Here is a 22622-nt window from a genome sequence, read left to right on the forward strand (position 1 = left end):
TGGGCAAATCCGGGTTCCCACCTGAATTGTTATGGTTCTCCTTGGCATAACGCACACCTTCAGCAATTGTTTTCACCTGTAGGGCATAGCATGGAGGCGAGCCATTTAAGAAGTGTTATTTAAAGGACACTTGCACTTCCATAAGGGCGCAGCATCTTTAAACTGTGAACTAGACCACTTTTATATCTGAAAAAAAGAACCAACGATTATAGGTATAGAGGCTCCAGCTTTCTGGAACAAGTTTTGATAAATAGTTGAAGTGGTTCAGGGAATTGGCATCCCAGACAGTGTCGGATGTTTTGTGAACCCTTGCTTGTCAAAATAGATAGGTATATATTGTAAAAGTGATATACAAGTGGGGATTAGGCATATAATTTATAAAGGGATAAGAACATGCAAAAGAAAAGGCTGAGATGGGTCACGGGAAGTGATGCGAGAAATTCAGTAATGTAACATATCGGCAATTGAAAACTAATTTTTGCTTAAAAAACAAGAAACGGATTCAGTTTAACCAGAAATGAAGCTTGATTACCTTTTCCATGGTTGAATAGATAATATTGTTGCAGGAAGTGATTTGAGTAAATTTGGCTATTTGTTTGTGATGTATTTTGTTTTGGTAGATGACAATATCTCACCTTCCAGTGCATTACATCTTAAATGGCCATTTTTTTTTTAACAAATTTTTCTTAGTAGGGAAAAGAGTTGTGTTTGTAAGGGCTCGCCAAATTTTTTTTTTTACATGTTCTGTAAGTGTTCTTGCATGTTCTTGAACAAATTGTTTGCATGCTTTGTATCGCCTTTAAGCAATTTACGTGTAATAATTTTCTTGATATTTGTATCAAGGAACTTATGGTTTTTGGTTCGCGTTTTCTGATGTACTTTTCTTGCACGTGTCACATTTTACGTTCGTAAGGAAAGAAGAGTAGCCGATTGGCAAAAACCTGTTCTGCTTTAAAGGAACATTTAGAATTAGACTGAGCTTTAGGGAATTTAACGGATACACGCAGTTATATTTACCTTTCCTCCCGTAGTCCTTGCACTAATCAATGGTAGCAATTCTTCAGGCCATCAGCACTGGCCACGAATGGAAAATTGATGAAAGTCATTTTGGCAGAACTGATTGGATTAGCAATTTTGTTGGCACTTGTACCACAGTCTCGTAAATGATCTTAACCGTTCTAAGAAACTGGGGGACGGTTTATGTGTATTAGATCAACTGGTACATGAACATCTCTCCAGTCATCTCGGTATTAATTTATCAACATTTAGTCCTAAAAGAAAAGTGACGAACACGTTCGACAAGAGACCGGATGATAGTTTATGATTTTATGAACATTAAACCAATGGATGTGTGCATGAACAATGATACATGAACATCATTTTCCCAAGCATTCCAATATCAGTTGATCAGCACTTAGTCCGGAAAGACCTGGGGCAACCCGAACGAACTGTAAGGTCTGTAAGGTAAGGTATGGTTTATGAGTATCAGACCAATTGCTACGGGAACATTAATACATGAATATCTCCCCAAGCATCCTGATATTAATTTAACCCCGAGGGGGGTTAGTGCTCTCGGTGCACCTCGCGTGATACACTGTAGGCATTACTTACGGGTCTTGGCAGCTTCCCATCGGCCCCTAGCTGCAACCTCTCTCATATCTTTTACTGCACCTCCATTCATATTCTCTTTCTTTCATTTTACTTTCCACCCTCTCTAAAAATTGTTATTTTAGTGCAACTGCGAGGTTTTCCTCCTTTTACACTTTCCAAACCTTACTGTCAATTCCCCTTTCAGCACTGAATGACCTCATAGGTACCAGCGCTTGGCCTTTGACTTAAATCCTACATTCTATTCTATTCTAAGATTAATTTAACAGCGGTTAGTCAAGAAAGAAAAGCAACGAACACGTTCGGAGCGAACTGAATGGAAAACTAACCCAAGGGTAAAGGTAGATGTTGAAGTGAGGTTATTCGTTTTAATTGCAAGAGACCAGGACACCTTCAGTCCAAGTGTAGATCTTTATCTTATCGTTCTAACCACCGAAGAAGGCGACACCGAAACGAAGGCGAGGTTTGCCACACCCTGAAAGCAGTTCGAAATCGAGTAAATTATGCAAGAGGACATTTGCAGACGGAAGTAACTTGTAACTTTGCAGCAGAAGCATCGGGCGAAGTAAATGAATCCGATCCGACGAATTTGGCTTCTAATAATGAAAAAATTCGGTGCCTTACGATCGTCTAATTCACACAACCTTCATTTCTTACTAAAATACCTGATGGTCGGAAGATGACAGAGTTCATTGATTATAGTTCGCATCGGGATATAATGTCATATATTAACTACTTTAGAAGGTTTGCACTTACGCTGCTAGAAAGGGTTATGGATGAGAATTTATGTGACATACAGAGAAATGCATTATAAGTATTGGGTGAAATCAATTTCAAGTTTGACATGAAAAATAGCATCTTTGATGAATCGTTATGGAATATTAGGGACGTAAATTTACCGTGTCGTTTAATAATGGTGAATTCACTTTTGGTTAACAGGGGAATTATATTGAACCAAGGTAAGGACGAAATGTCAGTTAGACGATTTACAGTCGGATTGTGTAAGAAGATCAGCGACTTCTAAACGACTCATTTCTGTTCGACAAATTAAATCGGTCACGTTTAGTGTGCGCCCACACTGCAGTAAAACTTCCCATAAAAATACTTCGACATCCTGTTTCACACTTATCACAAACAGTCAGCGAATTATTGCTAGTCTTAATCAATAAGATTATCCAGTATTTGTCAAGGAAGCGTTCTCATTCTCCGGCCGTTTCCAACCTGTTTATTATATTCATGCGACAATTATACGACGTGTGTTTATGAAATTCGTACTGTAGACAGTAAAATTATTCTGTAGTGGACGAACCCGCCGTGTAAGTCGAGATTCGTTCAAGTTGACTCGTTTCCAAATTGTTTGTGATATGCATGCGACAATTATCCGATGTGTATTTATGACATTCGTAGTGCAATAGACGAACCCGTCGTGTAAGCCAAGAGACAAGAAACAATTTCGGACGAAAATAAAACAGAAATCTGAAGAAGCGCGGTGTCAATTAAAGAAGTTATGAAGGAAAAACTCATAAGCGCCGAGAAATTTAAAATGGATTTAAGTCGGCATAACGAATTCACCAACTGTACAGTACAGTAGTCGGTGCTACTATAGTATGATATCTACCATCCATTTTCTACATTTGACCCCTCAGGGGCTAGTACTAAACACGGCGCAACAGTGTAGGTGAGTCACTGTTTCTCCGTGTTGAGTACTAGCCCCTGGGCGATCAAATAGTTTTGTATATAGTTTGAGGAAGTAATTGCCATAGGCCTTAATTGGGTTGTTTGGTAGATAGCATCCTAAGTTTTGGTAGGTCGCGAATAGCTCGGTAGATATACTATAGTAGCACCCAGCAGTCAAGAGAATCACTCCGCTGTTTCTAAATAAAGGTGTTCAGTTAAATGACTGGAAAATCTGAGCTCATCCGATAAAAGTAGTGGAAGAAATAACGTAATCTGTGATGCAATTAACGTCAGACTCGGAACGAGAAATTAAGGATTTAAGTGAGCGTAAAAATCAAATTGAAGCTCACTTAATAACTTAGCTTTATTAGAACCCAAAGGTAACTCGCCGGAACTGTTATATTGTTATGGAAATATCGAGATATAATTATACTGGATGGCGAGGCAATTTAGGTGCCTGCCTACAAAACAGCACGTTCTCATAAGGAAGCGATTAAGACCGAAGTCAATCGAATGTTACCGGAGAGAACGTCAGGGCTTCTTGCTCACCTTGGCCTTTTCCGCTCGTGTGTGCATCGAGAAAAAGATGAGACCCACCGCACTGGACCTCCGGGAATTAAACTTACAAACAATGACAGATCTGTCAATCCGTGATTTGACTTACGTGGCTGGACAGACGAAAATATTCATAACTATTGATCTATTAATGGGATTTTTACAGAATCCACTAGCAGAAAAATCGAAGCCTCAGGTTTTTTCCACGAGCAGGGGCCGTAGATAACAATTATGAACAGTGCCATTTACGTTGTAGTCGAGTCTCATTATTTTTATGGATAGTTTTTGCAGAATCTCTTGGTAAAAGAAGTTTTCGTTACTTCGATGACTTAATTCTTGGTAGTAACACGACTGAGGAAGACCTTGAACTTTTAGAGAAAGTATTGCAGGGATTAAGAGAAGCGAATCGCAAAGTTACAATGTTCCTTCTTAGTCATACCTTTAGCGAGAAATAAGTGTAAGTAATTCAGGAGAAAATTGATGGTAGCCAGCACTATTCGCAAACGAAGGATGTTACGGATATATTTGGAATTAACCGGTTTCTGATTTAGTTTTGTAAGAGTTTATGCTTATATGGCCGCTCCTCTTACAGAGATAATTATGTAAAAGCAAGATGCTTCATTGAAATGGGGGACAACCTCACCAGAAGACCTTTGATACATTTAAGAAGTTTGACATGGAAAATAGAATTGCTGTTGAATCGTTATGGCAAATCCACATTTGGTTAACAATGGAATTATATTGGAATGAGGTAAGGACGAGACTTAAGTCAGACGGTTTCCTGTTGGATTGTTTAAGGGATTAGCGACATCTAAACGGTTCAGTCCGTTCGACAAATTAAAACGGTCAACTACAGTCAAACATCCCATAAAAATACTTCGGCATTTTGTTTCACGTTCACCTCACCGCTGTCGAAAAGAATTTTATATAGTGACAGGTGCCAACTATGTAAGCATTGACATATGCCTCATGCATAAAATCAGGTATATTTCAAAGCTTAGGATATTAGAGTAAAAAACTAAAAGGCGCCGGGAAAAACTGTAGCGTCAGCGATGGAGAGGCATTGACCGTTATTAAATTTTTAAGACATTTCAGGTAGCCTGCGTCATATTCTAGTATAAGATCACGATTTTTATAGGTTTATAATAGTTCAGGATCATGAAGTAAGCTTTAGGTATTTGCCAGAAAAGTTGGGTGTGGTTGCATAGCTTTCTCGACAAATTCTAAATGACAGATGTAGAGGCTTTAAAAGAGAATATTACAACTTTGAAACTTTGTAAGAAGGTTAACGCTAAATTTAAACGAAAATGAGAAAAAGATCCAGAATTAGCCAGGGTGAATGTTTAACATCAAGTAAATTTCACATAATCAGAACCAGGATTAACGAGGGTTACTGGATAGCCTTTAAAGGATTTCAGTTAAGGTACCATTAGCGAATCTTGCTAGAGACGTGACTGATTATACAAAGGACTCCGAGAGATGTGATGTCTGCAGGGGTAGCGATAAGGTTCCTTTTCCTATTGGTTCTTACCCAATTTCGACAGGTCCACTCAGAGGAATGGTTTTGGATTTGATCTCCGGGTTAGAAAGTGTCAGTAAAAAAATTTTTTTGGGTTGTATAATTCATTAACAAGATTTGTCTTAATTACGCTTAGGGCGAAAGCAGGAAGTGTGCTTCAGAGTGGTTCGATACGATAATTTGTAGATAAATACACAGCACCAAGAGTGTTGATCTTAGATAATGGATTAGAGTTCATTAACAGTTTGCTGCAGAACCTGTACGTTCGTTTCTGTGTAAAGAAGGCGAATATAATGGCTTATCAGCCGTCCAGTAACGGTCAGGCAGCAAGAGCAAACAAAAACATATTAGCTGTCATGAGAGTGGCCTCTGGACAAGCGGATCCAAATGGGGAAGTAAGATTACCTTGAGTTCCAGTGACTGAATGCGCGCCCTCATACAAGCGCCAAAGATATTCATACAGAAGCTATTATGGATTATGAGCCTGAGTTGTCATGTCAGCGGTGAGAACTTTTCTTACGAATGCATAAGCGACTGGAACAGAATCTGATAAGCGATTGGAACAGATTCTTCGTTAAACCCAAGCAACCGTGTTAAGAAAACACGACAAAGAAGCCGAGACTATAGATTACAAACTAGGTGATGTGGTGTGTGTTTGGGCAAAAGGGTCAACGGTAGCAAACTACAACTTAGCCTGTCAGTTTAAAAGGTCACGTGAGATTCCGTAGGCTACTCTGATGACATTAGAAGTCTGGATTTAAATACCAGATGAGGTTTTAACTGAGGTGCTTAATTGCATGTCCTAAATTCTCCTTGCAATTTGAAGTCACTGACGTTTTCCTTATATAGTGTTACGTGCGTTCAGAGTAATTAGAGAAAGGAATAGTTCATTAAATTATAAAACATTTTAATATTCATGACGGTAGAGGTGGTGGTAATAATAATAATAATAATAATAATAATAATAATAATAATAATAATAATAATAATAATAATAAAGTAGCAGTCAAAGAATTTATTTTCAGGGATTTTACGTAGATTTAATATTTTATTACGTAATAGTATAAATTATTAACAGTTATAGTCAACAGCAAAGTCACATGACACCGGTAGCAATAATAAAGACAAAGGGTGCTGATACGCAAAGCTACGTTGTATCCAAGAAGCACAATTTACATTACAGAAAATAGTGCAGCGCCGGAATAAGGAGATGGAAGATTGGTCAGCAGTTGTGAAGGGATAGGGGATCCTGTCGATCATTTTCATTGCAACTGATTTCATTCTTTTGAATATAACACACACCGTGAATTTCTAACTATATTCAAGTGAAGTTTCTAAGACAAGTTTATAATAGTTTAGTTATTTCCCAAGCCAGGCGAGAAAATATTTGAAATTATTTTTGGAAAATGCCATATTCCTCAGTTTTGGAAGAAAATGCATCGTGTCTGTATGTGTCAGAGGGAAAGCTCACAAAGAATTGAAATACCAGGTGAGATTTTGATGGAAGCCGACCGGCCCTACCATAGTCAGACCGAAACATCTGCGAATATGTACAGTAGTACGTTTTCGACGTTGCCGCTTTTCCCAGATTTGATTCATAAACTCTTGATCTAAGTTGGGATGGCGAGTAGATGTGGCAAAACGTTGCCAAATCTTCCTTATACTAGGTCAGAAAGGTTAAACACCTTATACTGCTGTTGTTCTGCGTTTCTAACACTGAATACGTAAAATGAGCGAAAGAACTGGAATTTAATGACGAGTAAAGGATGATTTATAGTAAAAAATTGTTTGATGAATGACGGCGGACAAACGGGACAGGGGCACCATATGGGAAACTGAGCAGATACACTAGAGTGGCAGTTTTGTGGGGCCGCATTGTTCCATAGACCGAACCTCGACAAATGAGGTTATTTCCATTAAATGGAAAGTCTATGTAAACAAGACACAGACCTGGGGATGGAGAAATCACGCCCTCAATAAGATTGGAACGCCCTCCTCAAAAGTGTGCGGGTGAGACAAAAAGCGGTTTACCATTGAACAATAAGGTCTTTAGAAAAACACCCTTTAAGGAGTGTCCTTAGGTCTAGTCCAAAAATGTATTTGACATAAGAGGTCGTTTTCCTTGGAATATAAAAATGAGAGCTTCAAAAAAGAGCTCTGAATTACCGTAGGTACGGCAGTGAACCCCCCCCCCCCAACCCTCCTTCCTCCGTACCGTACGTGGAAATATGTGAAATCTGTTAAATGAATTAAGTTCATGGGATGAACTTTATCTTTTACACCTCTGAGTGTGATTAACTGATGACCATCAACAGCACGCACACATATGAATTATATATATATATATATATATATATATATATATATATATATATATATATATATATATATATATATATATATATGTGTGTGTGTGTGTGTGTGTTTGTGTGTCATTTTGATCGTTGGTAATCATTTCTTTCGAAAATATACGACCTCATTTACATGAATCTGGTGATTAGAGTCATTTGTTCTCAGTAACCGAGCAGGTAAGGGCGGATGTCTTTCAGAGCCTGATGTAACATTCGGTGGCTCCGATGACCTTTTGCCGGGATGTTGACGTCATCCGGACCGAAAGTGATTGACTAGGAAAAGGAAATGTCATGTTCTCTCGTAATCTTGGAATTTGGTGATATTTCGAAAAGCGAGGTCTAAATAAATTACCTACTAGTTATTATCCCCTAATATATTACTCTGCGTGGAAGAAACCACGAGAATGTGAATGCATTTGTATATGTGTATATATGTATAAGTGAATTTTTATCACATAAACCGTGACTTTTTCATATTCACAAGCATTAAAATATAAATGTCGTTCAGTGTCACCAAAGGGTGTATGTGATAAAAATTCATTAATGCTTACGTATTTCGAACATACCAATCAACTATCTTGGTGGAGGAGGGTTAACGTTGCTTCTAAGTACAAAAACGGTAATATGAACAGAGTCGTTATCAACTTATATTTCTCTTGATAGCCGAATGGTTACCGTCCCTGAAATTCGTCGCTCCGCAATGTCGGGCGTTCGAATCTCCCAGATGGTGAATCGTTTATGAATTATAAATCCCTCCTGGTGATATCCCTAGGAAGAGCGAGTTGAATATTACACTTTTGTATCTTAAGTTTTGTGATATATATATATATATATATATATATATATATATATATATATATATATATATATATATATATATATATATATATATATTATATAGATATATTATGTACATTATATATATATATATATATATATATATATATATATATATATATATATATATATATATATATATATATATATATATATACGTGTATATATTATATATGCACACACATATATATATATATATATATATATATATATATATATATATATATATATACATACATACACTCATACACCTAACATACACTCTAGCACTTGTTTGTTTTGATAAGGTGGCAGTCGTATTTACCAAATGCGGGCACCAGACAGAAGTAGATAGATGTTATTCATAGAGCATATTTTCTGTTCTCTCTCTCTCTCTCTCTCTCTCTCTCTCTCTCTCTCTCTCTCTCTCTCTCTCTCTGATGGTGTTTTGAAACAGTTAATGTCACACACATCTCGACGCCAGAGAACCCTCAATTACTTATTTACTCATCGTACAGTTGTGGTTTCTAACCTTTTGTTGCTGCGCCCTTCTCTTTCTAGTGAAGTCCTTGTACCTATTCAGTGTTATGAATTCCTCGAGGGTAGTTATATGTGGATGTGTAATGGTGTCTCCTTTAATTCTGTATTAAGAGAAAATCTTTTGTAATTATATATGGATGTGTAATGGCGTCTCCTTTAATTCTGTATTAAAACAAAATCTATTGTAATTTAATAATGTGATTGGCAATGATGATTAGTTGCCAGTTAGTTTTCAAAATTTACTTATGACATATTTTAGTTGAATTTGCCTTTATGGCGTTAGGCAACAAATGTGTACAGTCCCTCGTCATTTTGTAAATGTACTTTCTACCCTTTTTAATGGAACGAAGTCATCTCGTTAGTTGAAATCGAACGAGATAGAAATTTTACCTTACTAAATAGACAATTACAAATTAAATATCTTGGGGGTTTTAACGGAAGGTAAGTCCACCAGGAACATTGCGGTGTGGATGGCACATGTACCGGCGCAAGTTTAACACTTATGAAGGTACAGAAGACACGGGAAGTCCGTGGGTTGAGGAATTAAGTTAGAACGTTGGTTAAGTTCCATATATCTAGTAACTTGAAAAAAACAAGTAAAAATTGGGCCGAAGTTTCTTCGGCGCAATCGAGTTTTTTGTACAGCGTATAATCAGGGCCACCGAAAATAGATCTGTCTTTCGGTGGTCTCGGTATGATGCTGTATGAACCGCGGCCCATGAAACTTTAACAACGGCCAGGTGGTAGCCTGCCGTATAGCGTTGCCAGACGCACGATCATGGCTAACTTTAACCTTAAAAAAAAAAAAACGCTGAGGCTAGAGGGCTGTAATTTGGTATGTTTGATGATTGGAAGTTGGATGATCAACATCAATTTGCAGCCCTCTAGCCTCAGTAGTTTTTAAGATCTGAGGGCGACAGGAAAAGTGCGGCCTGACAGACAAAGTCAGCTCAATAGTTTTCTTTTACAGAAAACTAAAATCACAAATTGGAGAACAAATATATTTAAGAAATCCACATATAAAATTGGATCGTCATTCTCCCTCTTCAGTGTCTCTTCACTGAAGAGGAAGCTTGACGCTCTGAAGCTGTATGTGGATTTCTTAATTATATTTGTTCTCCAGTTCATAGTTTTTTCAAGTTTTCAGAGTTCGATACTAATCTTTTATCGCTTAGTAGCTTGCCCACTTGATTACAAGAGGATTTAATCAGTGGGCGGTGTGTGAACCAGTTTTTAACCAAACAAATCATTGCAGAAGCAAGATATAAACCTTGTGGAATTTACTAGGTTTCACATGAACTTTGGCTAAAAAAAAAAAAAAATTTTCTCAGTAATTTACCCGAAAAATTTATAAACATCAGAGAAATCAATCTCTTAATGGATTATATTGTCCATTTTTTTTTCTCTGAATAAGACCTTTCAGACACGTTTTAACTTAAAATTCCTGTAAGGTCGTCCCATTATCGAGTGAGGGCAGTCTTGTCATTAATCAAGTACAGGAAGTTTTGTTTCATGAAGGGGAATAATTACTTATTATACACCAGGGTTAAGTTTTTTACACAAGCGCAAATTACTCGCTTCGTTATCACATTTATTGTATGTTTTTTTTTAATTCATTTTTATTTCAGTCCATGCGGTAGGTGTTTGATTTTAAATATTCCGTTATTCGTCAATGTTAAATCTTGCTACTGACTGATAACAGAAATGATTGTGAAACTGATGAAAGAAATAGCTACCTTGTCTTTCGAATTTATTATTATTATTATTATTGTTGTTGTTGTTGTTGTTGTTGCATTTGCGTTAGCCTAATGTTATGCAGCGCAAGCAGTAATACTTTTAATTTGTCAGAACTAATGGCGCGTTAACATGAGAGAGAGAGAGTATTTTGAATTAATTATTCAGATTCCTATCCAATTAATTGGAGTAGTCCATTCAGTCTTGCTACACTATTAGGTCTGAATTCTCATGCTAGATGGTATACTCGAACCTAATGTATATTCTTTTTCTTTTTCTGTTTATTTTATTCATCAAGTTTATCTCCTAATTATTCATATATCAATTCCTAATAACTAGATATTCAGTTCTTTTCTCTTTTTTTCACTATTGAGAATTTCTTTTTGTGTAATCTAGCTAAGGAAGTTCGAGATTATAAGGAATTATTATAGTAAAGAATGGATTGCGTGCGGGCGCACACAAACGCGCACAAATATAAGTGTGTGTGTTTGTTTTACCAGTAAGTCTTTCTGCCCTGAAAGGGAAGGTTAGAAAGAAAATTGTGACAAACACTGTCACAAGTTCTTGAACTGTTGCGTAATGGATGAACGCACTGTAGAGAAAACTTCCACAGTTTGACCTGCTTCATGAACCTCGAGAGAGGGTTCATCAGCATTGCCCTAGGCCACATACACGACTTTTCACTTTTGTTAAATTTTTTTTTTATACCTCTTAGATATTAAGACTCGTACTCTGAAGCAACTTTTCGTTAACCAAGCACTTTCTTGATCTCCCTCTCCTTTCCTCTTAAGACTTTGTGTACTCTTATTTCCAATTGATGTACTATTTTTGCTACATGACCAAGCCACCTCAAAACATTAATCCATCTTATTCTCTTTAAAAACCTATTTAGTAAACCTTCATTCTATCCCTACAGTTCTCAACCTTTTAGTTCACTTTACTCTATACATACTACAGTGATAAATAATATTATCCGCTTAAGGTTTTTTTTTTTTTTACTTACATTCGATAACTTGAGTGTTTTGCAAAGAAGAGTTGGGTCAGACGTCTTTTAATACATTTCCAAGACAGAACCTTGCTAAGTTCCCATGCCATCCATCTATGTTTCATGTGTTCTGCAATACTCCTATTCTCGTGCAAGTCAGCCACATGCATTCTTGCATCATCATATGAAGAATTGTTCCGTCTTCCTAGCCTTCATATAACCCAACAACATTACTGTTAATAACCTTCCCTTTTAACTCTCCTTTCACAGTACTTTCAAACTCATTCACTAGTCTGTACAGCTTCTCTTCATTATCAGTATTTTGCTGCATCCTCTCCAAACATAAACCATTCCTCACTTCTATCACGCATCTTTTGCTATCCCACCTATTCGCATCTACATCTTCCATTCTCTCATGACCGTATTCCTTGATTCTTCACTTTTCTTGTCTCATGTACTTCCAGACTCTTGCCTGAGTAAGCCACTTCCATTCTCCCATTGTTCATAATTATATTAGTCGATCCTTCTTGACTTTCATTTACCCTCATAACTTTATTCTAGCGAAATTTCACTTTTAATACTTTTATATACCCTGAAACGCCTTCATTAATCTCTGCAGTGTCTCTTGAGTATCATCAGTTAATTCCATTACTTCTACCAGCATCACCCTTTACATTTAGGTACCAGGTTTTATCCCGCAAACTTGTACCTAAATTTCCTTTACTTTACCTGACATCTCTCATTAGTACATGCTATGGAGACATAACACACCCTTGTATAAGACCCACATTTTACCTCCTGCCAGTTGCTCTCCCATTGCAAATTCAAGCATAAATTTCACTTTCATCATACAGATTTCAACACCACCCCCCACAGTTAATGATCTTTTTACAACATACATCTACACCCTTTTTATCGCATGTGTCAATTCTGTTATAAGCTTTTTCTGTGTACATGTATACCACATACAGGCCTCCTTCCCCAATTTCTCAGATTTTCCTCACAATCCAAAACAAGCTTTTTATCTACACACACACACACTTCATTTCAGGGCTTCCGGTATCTCTTACTTTCTCAATAAAAATTCTTCCTTGCACCCTCCACTTTATACTAAGTAATGTTATGCCACTATTTTTAAACTCACCTCTGTCACCTTTACCCTTATACAAAGGAACAATTATTAGTCTCATCAGTGACTTTGAAATCATTTCTCTCCTCCAGGCGTATCTTGCTCATCCAAGTCAGCCGCGCAGTCGCTCTGTCAGTACTGCACAGCAGCATCTCACTTGTAATCTCACCAGCTCCAGGCGTCTTTCCACTTTTCTTTTTTTTAATTGCCTTCCTTGTTCCCTGAACAATCACTTCAGTAAACATTCTCACATTTACGGTGGCTTTCTCACGCTTGCTTAAATCAAATCTGCATGTCTCCATAAAGGAGGAGTTTCTAGTCTACTTAGACGACTGATGTAACAGCCTACAGTAGCTTCCATTTCGCATTTACGGTTTGGGGATTTATAATCCTTGCTTTAATCAGTTCGGTATCTGTTAGTGTGTGCTTGCAAGCGTAGGTAAATACTTTGCGTTCTTATGTGTTGTCTTTTTCGTGCTCATTTGTTTCACTTTCTTAATGAATGTTCATATCTTAGTACTCAAGATTTACACTCACTCCAATTCCGTAGACCTTGGTCAATAACTTTAGTACTCAAGATGTACACTAACTCCAGTACTTTAGACCTAGATCTAGTAATTTTAGTACTGAAGATATACATTAACTCCAGTTCCGTAGACCTAGATCCAGTAATTTTAATACTGAAGATGTACATTAACTCCAGTTCTTTAGACCTAGATCTAGTAATTTTAGTACTCTAGATGTACACTAAATCCAGTTCTTTGGACCTAGATCTAGTAATTTTAGTACTCAAAATGTACACTAATTCCTGTTCCTGAGATCTTGGTCAGCAACTTTAGTACTCAAGATGTACACTAACTCCATTCTTTAGACCTAGATCTAGTAATGTTAGTACTCAAGGTGCACACTAACTCCAGTTCTTTAGATCTTGGTCAGTAACTACTCAAGATGTACAGTAACTCCAATTCCTTAGAGTTTAGTCCAGTAATTTTGGTACTCAAGATTTACAGTAACTCCAGTTCCTTAGACCTTGGTCAGTAACTTTAGTACTCAAGATAGATGTACACTAACTCCAATTCTTTAGATCTTGGTCAGTAACTTTAGTACTCAAGATGTACACTCACTCCATTGTTATCCGGTTGCCAGTGACTTATGCCTCTCGTGATGCGACACAGTAGACAACTCTTCATGTTTATATAATCGTCTGTGGATGAGTGCTCTCCCAAATCCAGTTCAGGTCAACATTGCATGCCGGTTGCATAAAAGATCGATTTCTACCGCCACGATAACAAACGTTTCTGAGAGAAGCCTTTGTATAGGGGGTCAGATGGGAGCGGACCGCCGCGAAGTATAGGAATCCGATAGAACAGCTGAATTATACAGGAGTGAAAGGGGGCGGAGGGATGAAGAGAGAGGAGAGAGAGAGAGAGAGAGAGAGAGAGAGAGAGAGAGAGAGAGAAGAAGGTGGGGGTAGGAAGAAAGAGAGAGAGAGAGAGGGTGAGAGACATACAGGAGCGAAGAGGTTGGGGATAGGAAGAGAGAGAGAGAGAGAGCGTGCTTGTTGGTATATTGATGTTAGGTTGCGACTTCCCCTGAATTTGATGGACGATTCTGATTAGATGTGATGCTGATAAATTTCCTGTGTAGATGTGTGTTTTACCATGAAATTGGAAGTTTAGTTTAGCAAGTCGAGTATGAATATGTCAATTGCCATTTTCCATATTGTCCCTAAAGCCACCCATTTGAAGAGAACCTATATTCTTCCTCCTCATATAGAAGAATTTATAGAAGCAGTCTTGCTCTTCTCCAAAACCAACGTCCATTTTAGTTTTTTTCTGTCCGCTCTCAGATCTTAAAAACTACTAAGTCTAGAGGGCTGCAAATTCGGATGTTGATCATCCACCCTCCAGTCATCAAACATGCCAAATTGCAGCCCTCTACCCTCAGTAGTTTTTATTTTATTTAAGGTTAAAGTTAGCCATAATCGTGCTTTTGGCAACTTTACAGGATAGGCCTACACCGGGCCGTGGTTAAAGTTTCGTGGGCCGCAGCTCATAAAGCATTATGCCGTGGTTAAAGTTTCGTGGGCCGCGGCTCATACAGCATTATGCCGTGGTTAAAGTTTCGCGGGCCGCGGCTCATACAGCATTATCAGCATTATACGCTGTACAGAAAACTCGATTGTGCCGAAGAAACTTCGGAGCATTTTTTCTTGTTTATAGAGTGATTGGGTGTTCAGCAGGTAGAGTATGAATGGTGAGGGACTTTTAAACAACAAACGTACGATTGAAAAACGATATTTCTGCTAAGCCCAAGAGACTCACTCACGCACGCTTTTATTAGTAGGTCACGAACTCAAGTCTTTATATGATTTTACAGCGGGTGGCCCTTTAAATATTCTAGACGTTATAATGGTGTCGTGGCTAGTGAGGAGAGCGTTACGATTTAGCAACACTGGCCAGTCAGACAAGAGACAGTGGCCAATATGCGCATGTATGCATGTTTATGAACACTGATTATTTTTATTTAATAATATATAATGTCGGCAACTTTGCTCGAATGCTTCTTAACACCTGTGATCAGTGCATTCGTATAATAGTATTTCACAGTTCCGGTTAATAAAACATTCTTTTTTATTATAGATCATTTATTAGGGAGGTAAATGTCATTCTTATGTCGATGTGTATTGGTGCCGTTTTTGATTGAGGTATTCGCGAAAGGTTCTTTAGAGTTAGTGCCAACAACTGACATCGGAAAGTTAGTCTTCCAACACAGAAATACAGATCATAAGGAACTTTTTATATGTGTGATTTTATGCAGAACTTGTGTCAAAGGAACTAGAGTCTTGTCCTCGTTTTCCGTCTTTGATTCTGGTTGACAAAATTACCCTACGTATAAAGAACGTTTTATAAATTTTTCCGTATTCTAATCTATTCTATCGGGTCTGTCACTTGGCGACTATTCCCTCCTAACCTCTATCTCTCTTCTCATTCCTTTTGTCCTTTAGGCTTGGGCAAAATGCCGTCCCCCCGTCGGCCTCCACTTTGTTTTCCTTTATTTATCAAGAGATCATATTTAGAGGGGAACTCCTGTTTATCGGGGTGATTACAGAGAAAAGTGAATCATGTCAGCTTTCGACATTTTTTTTTAACTATTGCATCTGATTCGACAGGGAAGTTTTTGTAATTAGTATTTTGCCTAAGAATTTAAAAATCTTAGATTAAAAAAAATCTTTCAAACATTTTAAATAACTTATGTTTATACCCCAATTTCATTGCATCTGTTTTATTAGGTGTTGGTAACAGATCAGTATAGAACTTTGAAACTTGAAAAAAACCACAGATTGGAGAACAAATATATTTAAGAATTCCACTTGCAGCTTCGAAGCGCCACGCTCCTTCTACAGTGAAGAAGGAGCATGGCGCTCCGAAACTGTACGTGGATTTCTTAAACAGATTTGTTCTCCAGTTTGTGGTTTTTTCAAGTTTTATCACGTATCTTTACACATCTTTTCTCTCACTGATATTTTGGGGTGCTTATTTACCAAGACCTCTAATATCAAGTGTAAAATACTGAAGATCGTATCTGTGTTCCAGGGAGTATCGCAAGGGACAGTCATTGACTGGATCAAGAAGCTTTCACAAAGTAAAACGCCCATATGTACATAATGTATATAACCAAGAAAAAAAAAAACTAGGGAAATGGAGATGGAAGTTAATATGAAATTCAGATTAAAATCAAGAACTTCAGTTCTTACAGATGAGAATAATAGCGTATTCATTCATTCTAAATTGGAATTAGTCACGTTGGCAGTCTACTGTATATCACACGAGCCACGTTTGCCTGCGCCTTCCATCACCCACTGATGAGTCGATACAGTATTTGTTTTTTCTTCTCTCTCGCATTGAACATTGATGACGTCAGAGGTAAATCGAAGCGTTTTTTGTATCAATTTCATTGTTACGTTTTCGAATCAAATACAAATTGTCTTAAGCATGAGAAGCAAGCGCCTACTTAGTTGTTTCGAGAATGGGATTAGTATATCCCGGAAATATGGCAGTATGTAAGACGTCAGTACAGAGGAGTTATCATTACAAAGTGTTTATTTTCCATCCGTTTCTTAGTCAGATATCGATCACACTGAACACATAGACCCCCGAATGAAATTATTACACGACATCTAATTTTGGCCTATTTTTCAAGGTGACAAGTCAGTTTATTGGCAAAATGATAAAAGTTAAACGGCAAACCTTTCGTGATTTAGAATGACTCACTTGGCCTCTAAAAATATCCAACTATCCTGAAAATCCACTGATCAATACCAGATTTTCTCCCTACGAATGGACGTGTTATTGTTCGGGAGGAATGGCAAATACAAAATCTCTGCAAAGATTATCAATTTAACTATTCTCTACCTGTGGATTAGGTTGGAAAGGTATCTCTTTTTTTAAGTATACTTGATGGTTCCAAATTGATACTAGGTGGTATCATGAAAAAAAAAAGTTTTTTCCTGTAATAAATAATTTTAACTATTCTCTAGCTGTGGATATAAGTTTGAAACGCATTTTTTTTAGTATACCTTAGGTGGTATGATAAAAAAATAATTATTTTTCTTACTTTTGATCATTAATTTCAACCTATAACTTGCGATACTGAACTTTTTTCTCCTAGAAAAATTGTAAGGTGATTTCGAAGTTACCTCAGGGGTCAACTGAAGTGCACTATTTTATACAATATTTAAAGATAATCGTAAAAATATAAAAATTCTGACTGGGCTCTACAGATATGTTCTCTTTAACCTTGTAACAATATGATTTCATGACACTGTTTTACTTGCAAGATATACGAAAAATTCTTACAAATAGTTAATGTTTCATATTTTTCTGTGGTAAGAATACCGTAATATGTGATCTATTCGAAATTATGTCGGCACTTTATGTGCTTCAAATGCATCCAACATGTTCTTTCATTTCTAACTACTGACCTCAGGTTTTAGCTGACAAATTTTATTTTTGACGTGGCTTATGAGGTCAAAGTTTTGTTCAAATAGAGCGCATAATGCCTAAGAAAATGGAAAGCAACATTTTACCGCAGGGGAACTTGGTATTAGTTTATAGCAAGCTATATGGCTGTACTATAAAACCACACGACAAAAGATACTATATGAAACAAATTTTTGGGATCACTCAGAGCTTTGTTAATAACACAGCCTCATGTCTGACATATGCAAGACGTTCTGTGTCATTACTGATAATGAGAAATAATATTTTCAGCGTATTTAATGAGAGAGAGAGAGAGAGAGAGAGAGAGAGAGAGAGTTGAAGCCATGTTTGTAATTTCGAATTTCACTGTTGTAACCTCAGCATCAGTCCAAATCTTAGAAGAAAGAGCGTGACATTTGTAACCATGTAGTGACATAAACCCGCCGTATAAAAAAAAAGCATATGGGTAATCAATCGTCTGATATCCAAGAATCTGAACGGAAATGAAAGCCACACTTGACATTCAGTTCCAGGAAATGGAATTTTCTCGGGCCAATTATTTATTTAAAGAAGACCTTTAGGGAGCCGGCGGCACTTGTCATAGTTACTGGGTCACTTAGCTTTTTCAAATATCGCCTCGCCACAGCCTTTGAGGAACCAGCTCAGTCGGTTGTTAATGTTAATGTATCAGATGATCGTGGTTAAAGAACCTTTATGTTTTCAGTCTCAAAATATATTTGGAGCTTGTTTGGTTTCATAAGCATGATTCGATAAGCGTGTTCGCAGCAGACACCTAGAGGCATGTCAGTATTCTAGAGGATTATACCACCTAATCGCTGTGGGTTTATATAATGGAGAATTTACAGCGTTTTAGAAAATCTGTAGAACGCTTGAGAGTAAATTTCACGGGCGTAAGTTTCACTTCACGGAGGTCAAGATACTTTACTTCCTGGACCCAATGTCCCCTTTTCAAATATGTTATTCTTACGGCTACATCGATACAGGTTTCGCGTGCTGTGCATAATGGTTCATAATTTCGCTGTTCCTAAGTAAAACCTTGCGATAAGTCACCGTGTTTATTCTGAGTCACTGTATACTTACGTCGTTATTTGTTCTGCAGAATTAGCATATGCATGAATATTTACGTCGTGCAGACAGCTTTCTTCATTTGGAAAGGAATGTGGCCTTAGAAGGCCATACCATTCATTTGTTGTACGTAATTGGCCATGGTTCTGGTGGTTCTTTCTCTGGAGGGGTCTTCAGTGCCCAGGACACTGTGTTATTGTGTTACACATGTAAACACCAATACTATACACACACACATGTGTATATATATATATATATATATATATATATATATATATATATATATATATATATATATTATATAAACTTTATACGTACACAATTGTTCTGTGCATTAATACAATTAGTAACAGGACCTCATTAAAGCTAGATGGTATCACGGATGCTTGACAATGAGGACTGTTAGTCCTAGAAAGCTTGTAACTTTTCCTGATTAAATAACTCCGCTAGATACCATCCAATTTTAATGAGGTATGTATATATATATATATATATATATATATATATATATATATATATATATATATATATATATATATATATATATATATATATATATATATACACATATATATGTGTAAATACACTTTTTGATGTTTATGTGCTAACAGTATCATTTATGTATGTATATTATGTAAACATATCCGCTCTGCTGGTTACATTCTCCAGAAACATGCTTTGTTGGTAGCCGAAACGACCTACTAATTTCTTGATATATCCTAATAATTTTCGGATGCGCTTTAAGTGCAAACCATGAATCCGAAATGGATATAAAAAAAGAACTCTTCCATTCTTGTTTGGATTCCAACCCAGATACGGGAGTGTGAGTGAAGCTACCATAGCCCACCATGCTTTACGGCAACCGTGAAAGGGTAGCGTGAACAATTGACCTTTTGGGATGCAACGAAGACGGTATCAGTTGTTCCTTGATGGACCCATTCACCCTTTTATCCGCTTACTCTGGTCTCTTGACAGCAAGTGTTTCATCTTCCTTACCCTTACCTGGTTCCAGTTTTCACATTCCATGTTGGCACATCCTTTGGGTGGAGACTTTTGAGAGGCTGGAATTATTGTGACTCAGCGGTCTTGTAATAATCCGCACATCCTTTGGGTGGAGACTTTTGAGAGACTGGAATTATTGTGACTCAGCGGTCTTGTTAATCCGTTTAATAAGAAGAACAATAATATTCCACGCCCTCCTTTCTTACGTCTGCAACGTGAACCGTTAACTCCTGCTCTATCCTCAACCTTTGCTCATTCCATCCGAATGAATTATGGATGTATCATCCGCCCTTTCAGTACCTCAGCCATAGTTTCCCATCATACCTATCATTATCCCGTCGATATTCATATGAACAGGTGTCAGTTTCTTTTTGTTTATATCAATAGATTTGTACTTAACTGTATATATTAATATATATATATATATATATTATATATATATATATATATATATTGTATATATATGTATAATAGTTAACGCTATAATATAATTTGGTTTCTTAAAGCTAAACTAGCATCCCTCAGTGTCGTCTGAAAATTTTGTTATGCTAGACTGATGTCCAATGTGTCTTTGCAAGGTTTAATGTTTGTAACTTTTATGGCTTACAAATTTCAGTAGCCGACTGTGGAAACAGGTAGCAACACTTCCCAGCGATATTTTTATAAACCACCCATTCACCACAGTCCTCAGCTTCCAATATCCTTAGAAATTTTTCGTTAACAGCACAACTCTCTCCTTGCAGGTGTCAGGCGTGTCAACTGTGCTGTACATGACGGCAACCGTCATTGGCCTTCTTCCAACGCAACTCCTGAATTGTTACCTGGGGACTACGGTGAGAAATCTACAGGATGTTGTCTCAGATTCCTCCTCTGCTACGGCTACGGGCTGGATCATATTCAGCGTACAGGTGAGCTCTTAACTGCAGCGCGGGAATAAGATTGTCGCGATTTTCATGTCTGATATTTAAGACGGACAGATTGCCGTTAATTTTATGCATAATGAAAAATAAAAATAATAATAAAGTAAATGTCTGTAGAAAAGCTGTTGAGAGAGCTTTGATAATCCTCGCAGCAATATGCGGAGCACAAGAAATTCCTCCAAGCCCTTCCTCCTTCTACAACTGTCACCTTTTTTTTTTGCTTGATCCAAATAGGAACATGTGTCACTTCTTAACATTTTTTTTTTTTAGAAATATATGCGCCTCGTACTCCCATGTTTCCAGCCATCTTCCTTCGTAACTCAAAACGGATGAATCCATTGATTTAGGTTACGTTTTAATGATAGTTTTTTCATGTGTATATTTTAATATTAAACCATTTCTCCTGGCAGCGGTGGCTTAAAAAAACAACGCAACAGTCACTGAGTCATTCATATTTTAACTGATGAATTGTTGATGAATGCCTGTAAGGTAAAACTCCACATCATTAGATGTTTCCTAACCCTGTACAGAAAGCTCATCAGCGGTGCATCGAACCTTCCTTACCTTCCTTATTCACACTTGGCCAAGTGCCTTTATCTTGCACGCACTCTTGCGCTTCCTACACATCAAGACTCCCTTCCCTCCTAACACTTGCAAATTATATATATATATATATATATATATATATATATATATATATATATATACATATATATATACATACATACATACATACATACATACATACATACATACATACATACATACATACATACACACTATTTACACTGACCTATCATCCTCCAGTTTTTTCACATGGCCATCCGTCTCAAAACACTTAGAGACATTTTTTTCACCTAAGTTATTCTTTTCAGTGTTTCTATTTTTGTCCATGTTCATTTCCATTTCTTTTCTTACACGAAATATAGTATGCAAAAAAGAAAAAGCAATTCAAAACTTGATTTTTTTTTCCTTCAGTCAAATTCACCATCCACACTTCAGTTCTGTAAAGGAGGTTTGGCTCAATAAACATCCGTGCATTCCCACATTCCCATTATATATACAGTCCAAGACTTGTCAGTCCTTTACACACCCTTTACCTTTCTGAGTTTTAGCCTTATTTCATCCTGCCTTCATTTATTGTATTTAGTCCTCAAAAACTATGCAAATTAACCCTTCCATTCTTCTGTCATTCTTATTAACATTCCATGCTTCTTATTACTACTTTCCATTTATTCTCATAGCCCTGCTTTCGCTCACAATTATTCTCACTTGTCTCCCCTTCCAAACACTTTTAAACACTCACTAGTTTCTGCCCTTTCTCTTCAGTATCCCCAATCAGTATGGTATCATATGCAAAGATAAGTCATTTCAAGCTTCACTCTAGTTGCTGCCTTTTCTCTTCAGTATCCCCGATCAGTATGGTATCATATGGAAACTTCATTCCAGATTCTGCCCTTTCTCTTCAGTATCCACAATCAGTATGGTATCATATGCGGAGATAAGTCATTTCAAACTTCACTCTTGATCTGTCTTCTTATCCCGCAACTTTGCATATCTACGTCCCCTGCCATTCCTTGTGTGACTTCTGACATCATGCATACGTAAAGATATGAAACAACCATGGAAACATAACAGGACATTGTTTCAGCCCCGATTTTATGCCAAACCAGACACGCTCCCGTCTGCATATTGTAATGCACACCTCACAACAACCA

At 37.1% G+C, this 22622-nt stretch overlaps 1 protein-coding gene across 2 annotated transcripts in view; it reads left to right on the plus strand.

Moving 5' to 3' along the window:
- LOC136837356 (uncharacterized) overlaps positions 1-22622 on the plus strand; it is a 208831-nt gene that overhangs the window by 170218 nt on the left and 15991 nt on the right. For both annotated transcript variants that reach the window (XM_067102099.1, XM_067102098.1), the window contains one exon: positions 20728-20892. In XM_067102099.1, the coding sequence (XP_066958200.1) occupies positions 20728-20892 (165 nt within the window). The remainder of the gene's footprint in view (positions 1-20727; positions 20893-22622) is intronic.

This window comes from Macrobrachium rosenbergii, chromosome 59 (genome assembly GCF_040412425.1).
Source record: "Macrobrachium rosenbergii isolate ZJJX-2024 chromosome 59, ASM4041242v1, whole genome shotgun sequence".
NCBI lineage: Eukaryota > Metazoa > Arthropoda > Malacostraca > Decapoda > Palaemonidae > Macrobrachium > Macrobrachium rosenbergii.